At 38.9% G+C, this 13,802-nt stretch overlaps 3 protein-coding genes across 7 annotated transcripts; all 3 read right to left on the minus strand.

The window, feature by feature from the left end:
* Nucleotides 1-1,015: 1,015 nt before the first annotated feature.
* LOC113345589 lies at nucleotides 1,016-4,316 on the minus strand. Of its 2 annotated transcripts, none has more exons than XM_026589362.1 (3): nucleotides 4,195-4,316; nucleotides 1,775-3,720; nucleotides 1,016-1,652 (listed from the first exon to the last, which is right to left on the minus strand). In XM_026589362.1, the coding sequence occupies exons 2-3, from the start codon at nucleotides 3,672-3,674 to the stop codon at nucleotides 1,336-1,338; spliced, it is 2,217 nt and encodes a 738-aa protein (XP_026445147.1). In that variant the 5' UTR covers nucleotides 3,675-3,720; nucleotides 4,195-4,316; the 3' UTR covers nucleotides 1,016-1,335. The 2 variants fall into 2 exon arrangements, with proteins under 2 accessions (XP_026445147.1, XP_026445148.1); XM_026589363.1 differs by having other exon boundaries at nucleotides 4,136-4,270.
* A 321-nt stretch (nucleotides 4,317-4,637) lies between these two features.
* Nucleotides 4,638-9,134, minus strand: LOC113345312. 4 transcript variants are annotated; one of them, XM_026589100.1, is made up of 6 exons: nucleotides 9,030-9,134; nucleotides 6,620-8,571; nucleotides 6,163-6,497; nucleotides 5,301-5,626; nucleotides 5,103-5,202; nucleotides 4,638-5,000 (listed from the first exon to the last, which is right to left on the minus strand). In XM_026589100.1, exons 2-3 carry the CDS (start codon nucleotides 8,523-8,525, stop codon nucleotides 6,181-6,183), a joined length of 2,223 nt encoding a protein of 740 aa, XP_026444885.1. In that variant the 5' UTR covers nucleotides 8,526-8,571; nucleotides 9,030-9,134; the 3' UTR covers nucleotides 4,638-5,000; nucleotides 5,103-5,202; nucleotides 5,301-5,626; nucleotides 6,163-6,180. The 4 variants fall into 4 exon arrangements, with proteins under 4 accessions (XP_026444885.1, XP_026444886.1, XP_026444883.1 ...); XM_026589101.1 differs by lacking the exon at nucleotides 5,103-5,202; XM_026589098.1 differs by having other exon boundaries at nucleotides 4,638-5,202.
* Nucleotides 9,135-9,627: 493 nt separating this feature from the next.
* LOC113345130 (DEAD-box ATP-dependent RNA helicase 57-like) lies at nucleotides 9,628-13,585 on the minus strand. Its single transcript, XM_026588964.1, has 10 exons — nucleotides 13,178-13,585; nucleotides 12,988-13,079; nucleotides 12,751-12,847; nucleotides 12,490-12,570; nucleotides 12,128-12,360; nucleotides 11,560-11,754; nucleotides 11,043-11,133; nucleotides 10,787-10,909; nucleotides 10,511-10,661; nucleotides 9,628-10,207 (listed from the first exon to the last, which is right to left on the minus strand). The coding sequence occupies exons 1-10, from the start codon at nucleotides 13,505-13,507 to the stop codon at nucleotides 9,636-9,638; spliced, it is 1,965 nt and encodes a 654-aa protein (XP_026444749.1). The 5' UTR covers nucleotides 13,508-13,585; the 3' UTR covers nucleotides 9,628-9,635.
* Nucleotides 13,586-13,802: the final 217 nt, after the last annotated feature.

Here is a 13,802-nt window from a genome sequence, read left to right on the forward strand (position 1 = left end):
TCAAAAACTTCATTTTCTTCCTCAGTTTCTGGAGCATCATTAGTGTCCATGTGTAGCATGAAAAGCTTTTGTTTGCCCTTACAATAATGCCCTGTCTTATACACCTCATCACAATTATAACATAGCCCTTGAGCTCTCCTTCACAATTATAAAAAAAAATTGATAAAATTTTGGATGGATAAAACGGCTCTGATACCAATTGTTGTGATAACACAACAGATTAACAATCATGAAGAATGAAAATGTAATTAAATTGAAGGATAAATCTCAAATCCGTGAGGATTGAGCCAAATCTGTGTTCATGAATGCAACCAAAGGTTTTGAGTTTCATTAAATTTCAGAGAAGAGGAAAAAAAGTCTCTCTTACACATTAAGTACCCAATCATTAATCCTAACCCCGCCCAACGGATGAGGGACGCGTGGTCCAAATCAGACGGTCAATCAACTACCAATTAACTAGCAACAGAGATAACTAAATACACCCACAGAGATTACTAATGGCAGCCAAAAAGGACAGCCCCTAACTGTCACACTGTGACAGAGTTCTCCTTCTTAGATTCCTACAAGTAAATGAGGTTAGCACGAGAAGCTTCAACAATATATTTAACCATGGTTCTGTTGATCGGACACCTAATCCCCTGACATTCCAAGTTATGATACTAGGCTTTATTCGGAAATTTTTTTCCCTCTTGGCTTAGAAGCTAAAGCAGCGGCACGGCAGCACCAGTTGGAATAATTACTGGAATTCTCTGCAAGACAACAACAAAAACCAAAGAAACACTGTGGCTGAACATAAATCTCTTTCATCATCTCTCGTGAGATTGTGATACTTTCGTACTTCAATTGTTTGCTCCTAAACTCTTCCAGAAAAACAAAGGAGAATTACAAAGTTTAAATAAAATGCCAACATCTTTCTCTGATATAATTCTGTTCATATAGCCTCACGCAGACAAACAAGTTAATAGCAAGTTTCTTGTATACATTCAAGTGGTAGTTTGTAACATGGATAAACATATCATCGTTCATAATCACAATATATATAAGATAATGCAGATGCTGAGATAATACAATATGAGTGAAAAGGAAACTAACTCGATTCAGACTTTTTTCAAAGAGAAAAATTCAAACTGAAACCGAGACTTAGAAAATTAATGCAGATGCTGCAATATCGTATACAAAAGGTAAGCCAAGGAGTGGCATCTCCTGAAGTGACTCATCAGCCACAACTTTTTTAAATTCTGTTTCTTGTTATATATTCAGAGTTTCAGACTATGTATATGCATTACGACAAGCTTTGCCTACAAAAGATTCATATACCTTAATCTAATCACCATGTTATTCAGCCACTGATTCTTTCACGTCTCCTCCACGAACCCATTCAACCACTGGATGATCCATCTCTTCAAGAAATATATCTCTGTAATCTGTCTTTGAAACAGATACAGCATTTTGCAACCGGAGATTATGATGAACAAATGTGAGGTCATTCAACCGTTTTTGCTCAACGCAATTCCTTCCGTTCATATGTAGCTGCTCAGGTAGACTCCTTTTCAGACCATATCTCAAGGCACCAGTACACGTCTGACTTAAAATTCTTATAGCAAAAGTTTGCAATTCAGGGCATTCACCTCCATACAAGGACCACCATTTCTCTACATGCAGAGAAGCAATTGCAATTCAAATATCCGATCCCTTTACATATCTAGGGATCTAAGACTAAGGGAAAAAGAAAACTGAACCCACAATAAGAAACAAGAGTCGGGAAAAGTCTAACCTGGAGAAATCGTCATTCTTTGATCAATAGCATCCCCATCGCCAAAAGTACCCCTAGTCTGCATATAGTCATCCAACTGTAATAATGTTAAATATCGAGCACGTTTATCCTCTACCATTTGCTCAATGCAGTGCGAAAGCCCGTCCTTAATCTCAGCATCATCATTGAAATCCACACAGTAAAAGAGACTCGGATTTAAAATGTAGGCAGCCGAATGGATAGGTTTATGGAGTTGGTTATTCCAAATCGCATCAATAACTGTCCAGAAAGGCTGATATTTGGTTTCATTGTCATTAAACTCCTCTTTTATTTGCTCCTTTACTTGTTTCATTGTTTCATATATGTATCCCAACTGGGGTTTACTGTCTCCTCCACTAATTAGATGCAGAGCACGTATGAGTGGAATACTTCCCTTCAAAAGCATCTGGGCTTCAGTCCAGAAAGATGACTCTCCAGAGACTAAATCAACCACTTGCATTCCATCAACTGTTGAAGCTAAGGTTGACTTCTTCCATTCTAATGAACTGAACATGTTCTTCAAATTCATCTTTTGAGACTCAATTCTCTCCAACATTAGAAATGGCGTCAGCGAGCTAATCCTCCTGGAACTGACTATATCCAGCCCAAAAGTGTGTTTCCTCGTAAGCTTCAGAACTATCTCATGACTGCAAATGAACTTGATAATATCTTTTGCCTTGCCAAGCACACCTCTCCAAGGGTTCAACATTGCTATCTTATCCAAGATGAGGCCTATGCAGTGAGATGCACAAACAGTCCAGGATATAGTCCCGTATTTCTCTGTTAACTTTTTGCCCGCAACGCCAACTGAGCCAAGAGTAGTATATGAGACAATTTGAACCACATTCTGAACTCCAACCTCCTCAATAACTCCAATTAATAATGCGATCATGGCATCCACATCTCCTACAATATCTGACACATCGGCAGACTTCATAAATATGGGACCCTTTGGGCTATCAACCACAAAATTAATAAAATCTCTCCCTTTCCCGTCGGTCCACCCATCCAACAATATGCTACATCCAGTGCTTCCCCATGAATGCAGAATTTCTCGGACATGCTCTTCTGATGCTTTCAGTTCTTCCTGCAGAATCCACCCCTTGAGGTCATCACAACTGGGCACCTTATACACCACAGATCCACATCCAATAAGAGCACGTATCATTTTCTGGAAATAAGGCGAGTTTGCAGCACTAAAGTCTATACCGTTTTCGAAAAAGAATCTGCCAATACACCTCTGGAGCTGCCTGGATGAGCTATCTTGAGCTACTTTTGCAATCTTCCCTGCATTTAACTGTTTGTGGTCAATCAAACTCTGTGTATTCTCATCTTTCTCTTTCAATCCAGACTCAATTATAGCGCAGTGCTTCCTCTTCTTTGACAAACTAGGTTGACTGGACTCATGAAGTTCGCCATTTTGCTTAAGGGGGTTGTTAGAGCTGGCGTCCGCATCTGCTTGCTTTCTTCTCATTATCCCGTTTCTCATTCGCGCCCTCACTTTCTCTGGAACTTCATCACAGGGTAGTACATTTTCACGTATTCCAGCCAAGTGGTTCTTAAGACGATGACAAGTAGTTACCTCCTTTCCACAGTAATTGCACTTAACTCGCTTTTTTTTCTTATCAACAAGAGTACAGTGGTTTTTAGAGCTAGTGTTCTCAACTGCTTTCTTTCTTCTCATTATCTCGTTTTTCATTTGCGCCCTCACTTCCGCTGGAACTTCATCACAGGGTAGTACTTTCTCACGTATTCCTGCCAAGTGGTTCTGAAGACGACAACGACGAGTTATCTCCTTTCCACAGTAATTGCACCTGAATCGCCTTTTCTCCCTATCAACAACTGTACAGTGATCGTCTATAACCACTGTGAGCGTCGCCATTCGCCTAAACTGGGATGTCCTGCTGCCAAACTTTTTATTCCAGCCCCTGCATCAATATATGAGGTACATCACCGTAAAACTCATTCACAATCTGAAATAACAATAAATTCAAGTACTGTAATGGAAATTTGAATGTCGGAAAATCGCTGATGTAAACCAATTGAGACCACCATAATCCAAAAAGAAAAAAAGGGTATAAAGGATATACTACTAGTTACAAAACTTACCACTGCTCCAACATCAAATGTGCATGCAATTGAAGAAAAAAAAAACAACACTAACAGTGATTTACCATTACAGGCTATACCTAGTAAAAAGTAGTGCAGTGCAAATAGACCAAGATCTATGAGGGAATTGTGAGAAAAGTGTAAGAAAAAATAAACAAAATCCCACTACTATTTTCTGATCACACAACCCCCATTTCTCAAAATCGAATGTAGCAAAGGAATGTTTTAACATACTTATTTTACCACAACTACTCCATGAGAAAACAAGCAAAACAGAGTAAGTGATCTCTTACTTGACAGTAACCAAGCTTTTGACGGTGTGGATCTGTGGATGCCAAGGAAGAAGAAGGGGGAAGTACAGCAGCAGTCCAGAGTCTCTTGTCTTCTAGATTCCGTTTTTATCCCCCCCAAAAACTTCCCCACGACGTGTACTGGCCACGTCATGGGGAAAATAGGGTTCAAAACGGGGGACTCTAGTCAACGTAACTATCATGCCCATGCCCACAAGACCGGTCGAAGACTAAGTTGACCGGTCAACCGGGAAGTGTGATACAGACTTTTAACCTAACCTGATGATATCAGTATTTTGATGGGTTTGTCGCACAAATTTTGTTTTAGTAGCTCCGGTGATTGCGTTTTGGGTATGTGAGAAACCAGTGACACTGAAGTTGATCAAATAAAATTTAGTATCTCTGTTTATAGAGGGAATTACAATGCAGAAAGATGAAACAAAGTCTGAGAAAAGATATCAATTTCATTGAATATGTAAAAGTTAGTTACAAACATCTGTTTCTTTTTCCGAGCATGGGCAAGCCTATTATCTCACCTTCTTCGATTTTCGGCTTTGTTGAGGAGAGTCTCCGGCCAGAATGCGTTTCTTGCTCCTGAGCTTAATTGGATCGCTACTTGGAAGCTGTTTCTTCTTCTTTTTCGTCCTTTGGCTTGGCTGTAATAGACTTCTGACTTGGACGAGGCTTAGTAAGTGGATACATCAGGGATGGGTCTCAGCACAGCAACTTGCACAACATCTGGATAATTCAGAAACCAATCTGGCAGAGATCAACAACCTGTCTCCATGAGTCATAATTGGGTCCTCCGCCTGCTCATTAGACCAGGTGAAAAGCAAATGAAAGACCAACCAGACCAAAATTGTTGATAAAAGAGGAGAAAACACCCATACATGAACTTGTAACAGCATTACCACCTCGCTTCTCTGCTTGGGTATACCACATTACAGTTGCTAGCAATTGGCCAAGGAAGAGTACATCTGGACCCGATGTAATTCAGCTCATGCCAAAGATCTGGTCTCATCACAGGATCATTAGGACCAGATACAAAGGAAAGATTTGTCCCTCTTGTTCCCGACCTTCATAGAGAGAGAGAGAGAGAGAGAAAATACCTTGGCGCATATCTGAAACTTTGAAGTCCCCAGGCTCTCCACAATCAAACAATACCACTAGAAGCACCAATAGAGAGGTAGGGAAGTTCCAATTGCAGGCTCGAGACCGACAAATATCCATAATTTCAGAATTGGAGGAATTCTCCTTCTTATATTTCCTGCAAGCAAATGAGGTTAGTACGAGAAGCATAAACAATATATTAAACCACGGTTCTGTTGATCGGGGCCCCAAGCTCCTGCACATTCCAGGATATCTAGAATCAGCACCTGTTGGAACACTTTTTCACTCTTGGTTTAGAAACAACATCAGCACCTGCTGGAATTCTCTGCAAGACAACAACAAACACTGTGGCTGAATATTAATCTCTTTTGCCATCTCTCATGAGATTGTGATACTTTCATGCTTCAATTGCTTGCTCATAAACTTTTATAGAAAAAGAAAGGAGAATTACACAGTTAAAATGAAAAACCAACATGTTTCTCTCATATAATTCTGTCCATCTAGCCTCACACGAAAGAACAAGTTAATAGTAAGTTTCTTGTATACATTCAAGTGGTAGTTTGTAACATGGATACACATGTCATCGTTCAATCACAATATATATAAGATAAGAGAGTGAAAAGTAAACCAACTCAATTCAAACTTCTTTCAAAGAGAAAAATTCAAACTGATACCAAGACTTAGAAAAGTAATGCAGATGCTGCAATATCATATACAAAAGGTAAGCCAAGGAGTGGCATCTCCTGAAGTGACTCATCCGCCACAAGTTTTTTAAATTCTGTTCCTTGTTATATATTCAGAGTTTCAGACTAACTATGTATATGCATTACGACAAGCTTTACCTACAAAAGATTCATATACCTTAATCTAATCACCATGTTATTCAGCCACTGATTCTTTCACGTCTCCTCCACGAACCCATTCAACCACTGGATGATCCATCTCTTCAAGAAATATATCTCTGTAATCTGTCTTTGAAACAGATACAGCATTTTGCAACCGGAGATTATGATGAACAAATGTGAGGTCATTCAACCGTTTTTGCTCAACGCAATTCCTTCCGTTCATATGTAGCTGCTCAGGTAGACTCCTTTTCAGACCATATCTCAAGGCACCAGTACACGTCTGACTTAAAATTCTTATAGCAAAAGTTTGCAATTCAGGGCATTCACCTCCATACAAGGACCACCATTTCTCTACATGCAGAGAAGCAATTGCAATTCAAATATCCGATCCCTTTACATATCTAGGGATCTAAGACTAAGGGAAAAAGAAAACTGAACCCACAATAAGAAACAAGAGTCGGGAAAAGTCTAACCTGGAGAAATCGTCATTCTTTGATCAATAGCATCCCCATCGCCAAAAGTACCCCTAGTCTGCATATAGTCATCCAACTGTAATAATGTTAAATATCGAGCACGTTTATCCTCTACCATTTGCTCAATGCAGTGCGAAAGCCCGTCCTTAATCTCAGCATCATCATTGAAATCCACACAGTAAAAGAGACTCGGATTTAAAATGTAGGCAGCCGAATGGATAGGTTTATGGAGTTGGTTATTCCAAATCGCATCAATAACTGTCCAGAAAGGCTGATATTTGGTTTCATTGTCATTAAACTCCTCTTTTATTTGCTCCTTTACTTGTTTCATTGTTTCATATATGTATCCCAACTGGGGTTTACTGTCTCCTCCACTAATTAGATGCAGAGCACGTATGAGTGGAATACTTCCCTTCAAAAGCATCTGGGCTTCAGTCCAGAAAGATGACTCTCCAGAGACTAAATCAACCACTTGCATTCCATCAACTGTTGAAGCTAAGGTTGACTTCTTCCATTCTAATGAACTGAACATGTTCTTCAAATTCATCTTTTGAGACTCAATTCTCTCCAACATTAGAAATGGCGTCAGCGAGCTAATCCTCCTGGAACTGACTATATCCAGCCCAAAAGTGTGTTTCCTCGTAAGCTTCAGAACTATCTCATGACTGCAAATGAACTTGATAATATCTTTTGCCTTGCCAAGCACACCTCTCCAAGGGTTCAACATTGCTATCTTATCCAAGATGAGGCCTATGCAGTGAGATGCACAAACAGTCCAGGATATAGTCCCGTATTTCTCTGTTAACTTTTTGCCCGCAACGTCAACTGAACCAAGAGTAGTATATGAGACAATTTGAACCACATTCTGAACTCCAACCTCCTCAATAACTCCAACTAATAATGCGATCATGGCATCCACATCTCCTAAAGTATCTGACACATCGGCAGACTTCATAAATATGGGACCCTTTGGGCTATCAACCACAAAATTAATAAAATCTCTCCCTTTCCCGTCGGTCCACCCATCCAACAATATACTACATCCAGTACTTCCCCATGAATGCACAATTTCTTGCACATGCTCTTGTGATGCTTTCAGTTCTTCCTGTAGAATCCATCCCTTGAGGTCATCACAACTGGGCACCTTATACACCACGGATCCACATCCCATAAGAGCATGTACCATTTTCTGGAAATAGGGCGAGTTTGGAGCACTAAAGTCTATACCGTTTTCGAAAAACAATCTGCCAATGCACCTTTGGATCTGCCTGGATGAGCTGTCTTCAGCTACTTTCTCAATCTTCCCTGCATTTAACTGTTTGTGGTCAATCAAACTCTGTGCCATCTCATCTTTCTTTTTTAATCCAGACTCAATTGTAGCGCAGTGCTTCCTCTTCTTTGACAAACTTGGTTGACTGGATTCATGAAGGTCGCCGTTTTGCTTACAGGGGTCGTTAGAGCTGGTGTTCGCATCTGCGTTCCTTCTTTTCATTATCTCGTTTTTCATTCGTGCCTTCACTTTCTCTGGAACTTCATCACAAGGTATTACATTTTCACGTATTCCTGCCAAGTGGTACTTAAGACGATGACCATCAGTTACCTCCTTTCCACAGTAATTGCACTTAACTCGCTTTTTTTTCTTATCAACAAGAGTGCAGTGGTCTTTAGAGATGGTGTTCGCATCTGCTTTCTTTCTTCTCATTATGTCGTTTTTCATATGCGCCTTCACCTCCTCTGGAACTTCATCACACGGTAGTACATTTCCACGTATTCCTGCCAAGTGTTTCTTAAGACGAGAACGACAATGTGTCTCCTTTCCACAGTAATTGCACCTAACTCTAACTCGCTTTTTTTTCCTAGCAACAACTGTACAGTGGTTGTTTGTAACCACTGGGGGCGTCGCCATTCGCTTGAACTGGAATGTCCTGCTGCCAAACTTATTATTCCAGCCCCTGCATTAATATATGGGGTCTGTCACCATAAAATTCATTCACAATCTAAAATAAAAATTGCAAGCACTGTAGCGGAAATTTGTAGTCAAGAAATTCGGAAAATCGCTGATGAAAAACGAATTGAGACCACCATAATCCAAAAAGAAAAAAAGGGTTAAGGATACACTTAGTTACTGATACTACTACATCAAATGAGCATGCAATTCAAAGAAAAAAAACAGCAATAAATTGTTCATATAAGGATCCTAACAGTGATTTACCATTACCATTACAGGGTATACCTAGTAAAAAGCAGTGCAGTGCATGTAGACAAGATCTGATGACAGAAACCCCATTACTCAAAATCGAATGTAGCAAACAATATATTATAGTAAGTTCAAAGGGATGTTAATTTTGTTTTAACATAGTACTTATTTTACTAAAAAAAAGGAACAGAAAAACAAGCAAAAATGACTTACTTTATTTACAGTGACCTAGCTTTAACTGTGTGGATCTGTGGATGCCAAGGAAGAGGAAGAAGAGACCAACTTGAAGTATGTTTCTGTAGTTGATCATGAAAAAAGGAACAGAAAAAAGGAGAAGTGCAGCAGTTCAAAACTTCCCCAAGGACGTGTCATGGCTATTCAACCAGGACCCATTCACCGCTTCTAAATGGAGGGTTAAGATTGGTGCCACCTCATTGGGGAAGAAAGTGGGGAATAACTCACGAGACCAGTTGAAGACTGGGTTGACCGGTTAGTTTTCAGAAGCCTAAAATGGGAAGCTTGAAGATTTTATAAATGTCCTGGTTTGGCCAGGATTATGGTGCTTGCGCCAAGGGTGCTTCAGGGAAAAGGAGCGTTGAGCTCGATAAAATTTAACTTCGTTTATTGAGGAAACCACAACGCAGTACACAGAACATATAATAATTAACAGTAAAGAAGTCTCTAAAACATGTCTAATAAACAAGAGGGAAGATAAAACAGTCTGAGAAAAGATATCATAAAACTTGAACAAGTCAATTTCAATGAATATGTAAGTTAGTTACAAACATCTGTTTCTTTTTCTGAGCCTGGGCAAGCCTATTATTTCACCTTCTTGGATTTTCGGCTTTGTTGAGGAGAGTCTTCAGTCAGACTGCGTTTCTTGCTCCTGAGCTTTGGGGAGGCTTTTTCTTTGGTGACTTTTGACTTAGTTGTAATGGAATCACTACTTGGAAGCTGTTTCTTCTTCTTTTTCGGTTTGTCAGAAGCTTCTGCTAGTCCTTCGTCTTTTGGCTTGGCTGTAATAGACTTCTTACTTGGACGAGGTTTCTTAATGCGCTTAGGCGAGCCTTCTTCTTCTTTCTCTCCTTTGTCTTTGCCTTTTGACTTGGTTCTAATAGACTTCTTACTCGAACGAGGTTTCTTCTTGCGTTTCAGCAATTCCTCTCTCTCTCTTTCTTTCTCTTCTTTTTCTTCGTCTTTCGGCTTGGTTGAAATAGAATCTCTTCTTGGACGATGTTTCCTCCTCCTCAGCTTGTCTAAGTTCATAATCCACGGGGGAACCTCACAACCTGAGGCTGCCATCACATTTGCTATATTTCGCAAAAATGGTATATCAGCCTCTGTGAATAAAGTAATAGCTTCTCCAGCCCGTCCAGCTCTGCCAGTCCGACCTATAATCAACAGATTCAGATCAATAGTCATACGTCAGAAACCCACTGACCCAGCACAGAAAGTATGATCAAACAAAAACGTGGACAAGGATGAATAAAGAAACTTGTCAACAGGTTATCTAAACATTCAAAGAGTACAAAATGTATGATGCTCCAACAATATGAAATGACTTTTCAAACTTTTTTCTTACAGTCCCTCGCTGTTGACAATGTCCACCTTTGAGACTCCCTAATTGGAACTTTATACGACAATAAATATGTGCAATGCAGCTAGAAACAACATGTTGTACTCAGGTGACATACCTATCCGGTGTATATATCCTGAAGCAGTTTCAGGAAAATCATAATTAATGACACAATTGACGCCCTTGAAGTCCATACCACGAGAAATAACATCAGTAGCAATTAAAACCCATGTTTTTCCGGCTCTGAAGTTATCTACTGCATCGTCTCGCTGCACAAAAGCAAAAGAAGATAAGTTTTCATCACATTTATATATGTTTAAGGTAAACGGACATTTACCATTTTAAACTAAAAAGAGAATCTTGTGAAATTCAAAAGGCAATGGATGAGATTCACCTCTGTTTGGGTCAGATCTGCATGTATACAATCGACCCTAATATTATCAAATGCTAGCTCCCTATAGAGCTCCTTCGCCCGTTCCTTGCTTTGGACAAACACTAGTACAGGTGGGTTCAAACTCTACAGACACATTTCACATGAACTTAGAATTAGTTTGAGAGTGATCTAATTAAATCACTAATGCATGTCATAACTAAGCAAACAGTATGCAAAGAGAAACAAAAAGTAAATAAAATACTAAATACAGTTATACCTCCGCGAAACTTTGCCGAACAGCGAGCAACTTCCCTTCTTCAGATCCAGTGAAAACCAGTTTCTGTTTAATCAATTCTGATGCAGAATTCCTATTCGAAGAAGCAGACACTTTAGCGTAAAGTCCTAATTTTGAAAGTACTTTTCAATGTTCCCCACAAAAACGAATTTCGCTTTATAAGAATCCAACAATATTCACCAAAAGGTGACCTGCAGACGTCTTACACCTACTAAATGGCCTAAATATCTGATCATCATTTAAGATGTAGCAAATTTTGCCAGAAAAAATTCCAAATGATCTCCAGTCCACAGTGTGATTTATATGGGAGTATTTAGAATACAAGAAAACAAGATCCAGCCAAGCTACATCATCAATGTATTATACATTTCTACTATGCCGTCAAATGCTGATGATGCCTTCTAGAATATTACCTCTCTAAGTCATATTGGATTGCTAACAACGAAATTCTCAGTCGTTTAAACCAAACTCAAATAAAATGGTTGCATCTAATACTTACTTCCTTCCAACAATAACTCGAACTGCGTCGTGCATGATCGATCGGGCTAGATCTTCCACAGAATCAGGTAAAGTGGCACTGAATAATGATCGTATTATGGAAGGATTTGAGCATTCTTTGACCACCAAATCAATTTGCTTAACAAATCCAAGCTCGAATAGCTTGTCAGACTCATCCAGGACAAGGTACGCTACTCTGCACAAATCAAAACAGGTCACTGATCAATTTCATAAGTGTGGGACTGCTATTTCTTTGCATGCTACAGCATGCTAGCTTGTTTCATTCATAAACAAGGGAAGTAACTTGAGGATAAACATAGCACTATTTTTCCAGAGTAATTAAGTTATAAACTCCTCACGACCTATAATTAAGCTTGTTATAATAAACTCTCGTACGTGTAATTCTAATGTCCTGGATCAGAAACATTGGTACACTACTCGTGATATAGACATGAATATGCCATATTCGTGTCTTCTTAGCTACTTATGAGGACGCAGCAGATGCTTGACTATTTTCATCATACTACATAGTCATCAGTCACACAAAAATAAATAGATACAAACAATACCTGCTTAGATTAAGCTTTCTTTTCCGGATAGCAAACTGTAAGCGACGAGGTGTAGACACAAGAATGTCACAGTGCATTTTTTTAAAGTCACCATTTGTCACAAGTTCTCTGGTCATCAACTTCACATAAAATCCCTTTCCTTTAGCCAACTTCCTGCACTCTCTGGTTGTCTGAGCAGCTAATTCTCGCGTTGGGCAAATAATTACAGCTTGCACTCCATCCACTGATCCAGGCTGGTCATATGGAGATGATTAAGAGATTCATGAATCAAGTAATCAACCTAAACGAATCTAAAGAAGATGAATGATGAATGGCAGTAAAAATACAACATTTCAAGAATAACAAAGAAAACCCTGCAATACCTCAAGTTTCACAAGCATAGGCAATAGGAAAGCCAAGGTCTTGCCAGATCCTGTAGCAGCACAAGCAAAGCACTCTCGACCCTACATACAAGGCACAAGGAAAATAGAACTTCAGAAAAATCGAAACACCAACACAAACGGTCATCAAGTAAAATTAGACCTTGTGTATTAGTATAACCTTTCTTTTTAAACAAAATTCAACTACAACTAGACAAACAAGCAACTACGAAAATCATAAAGAAAGCAAATAGAAGAGCATACAGATAGGAGGACTGGAATAGCCTGCCTTTGGATTGGTGTTGGCTCTTTAAACCCAAGTTCTGTTAAATTGTTTAACAAATATGGTTCACAGTTATACCTGTAGACAGAACCAATTGTAAGCATCAAAACCTCATTCTTACAAATGGGACAATACAATTAACAAAAACCCTTAATCTCAGCAATAACTTCTAAACTCGTAGTCTCATATCCGCAAATACAGCAAAACATGTTAATTACCTCGAGCTCAACTCTTTGAAACTCTGAAGTGGCGACGGAACATTATGCCCAGAAATATGAATCCCATGCTTCTTACGAAACAATGCATCACGCTGAAAATTTCACAAACAGAAAAAAAAAAAATTAATTCATTTATCCCTAATCAAATCAAATGTGAACAAAACATATAAAAAAGGAGCTAAATTATAACCTCAATTTGTCTATTGATTTCCTTTTTCTCTTCAGTGATAACATCTTGTATCTTCTTCTTCTTCTTTTTCTCATCAACATCAACAACAGAATCAGATGTTTTGAATACACTAAAACCTTCAACATTTACTTCAGTCTTTCCCTTTCGTTTCCTTTTCTTTCCACCAGAAACAGCCACTGTTTCTGGTTTGGGTTCTGGTTCTGGTTCTACTTCTTCTTCCTTTTCGACCACCGTCTCATTAGATTTACCACTGAATCTAGCAAAATCATCAGCAAATTTCTTTCGATTGAAATGAAGACCAGAGAACAAAAACGATGTAGGATTTTCCATGATTCTCAGATTGCACCCTAGTTCGTCGTTTCTTCCTCTAATATTGAAATTATCAGAACTCAAAACCCTAGTTCTCTCGTAAGGGTTTAAACGGCTATGATTCAGAACGAGTTTGTAATGATACCTTGTACATGGGCTTGGGGCCCATTTGGAGAAAGGTTAATTCACAAAAAAAAAAAAAAAAAAATTTTGAAGCATGTAATTAATAATAAAAAAAAAGGAAATTAGTTTATAGTTTGTCGTGGGTACCAAATACCACGAAATCGTGAAATAGAATTTGACTAATAAAAGATGG

Source organism: Papaver somniferum, unplaced genomic scaffold (assembly GCF_003573695.1).
Source record: "Papaver somniferum cultivar HN1 unplaced genomic scaffold, ASM357369v1 unplaced-scaffold_81, whole genome shotgun sequence".
Taxonomy (NCBI): domain Eukaryota; kingdom Viridiplantae; phylum Streptophyta; class Magnoliopsida; order Ranunculales; family Papaveraceae; genus Papaver; species Papaver somniferum.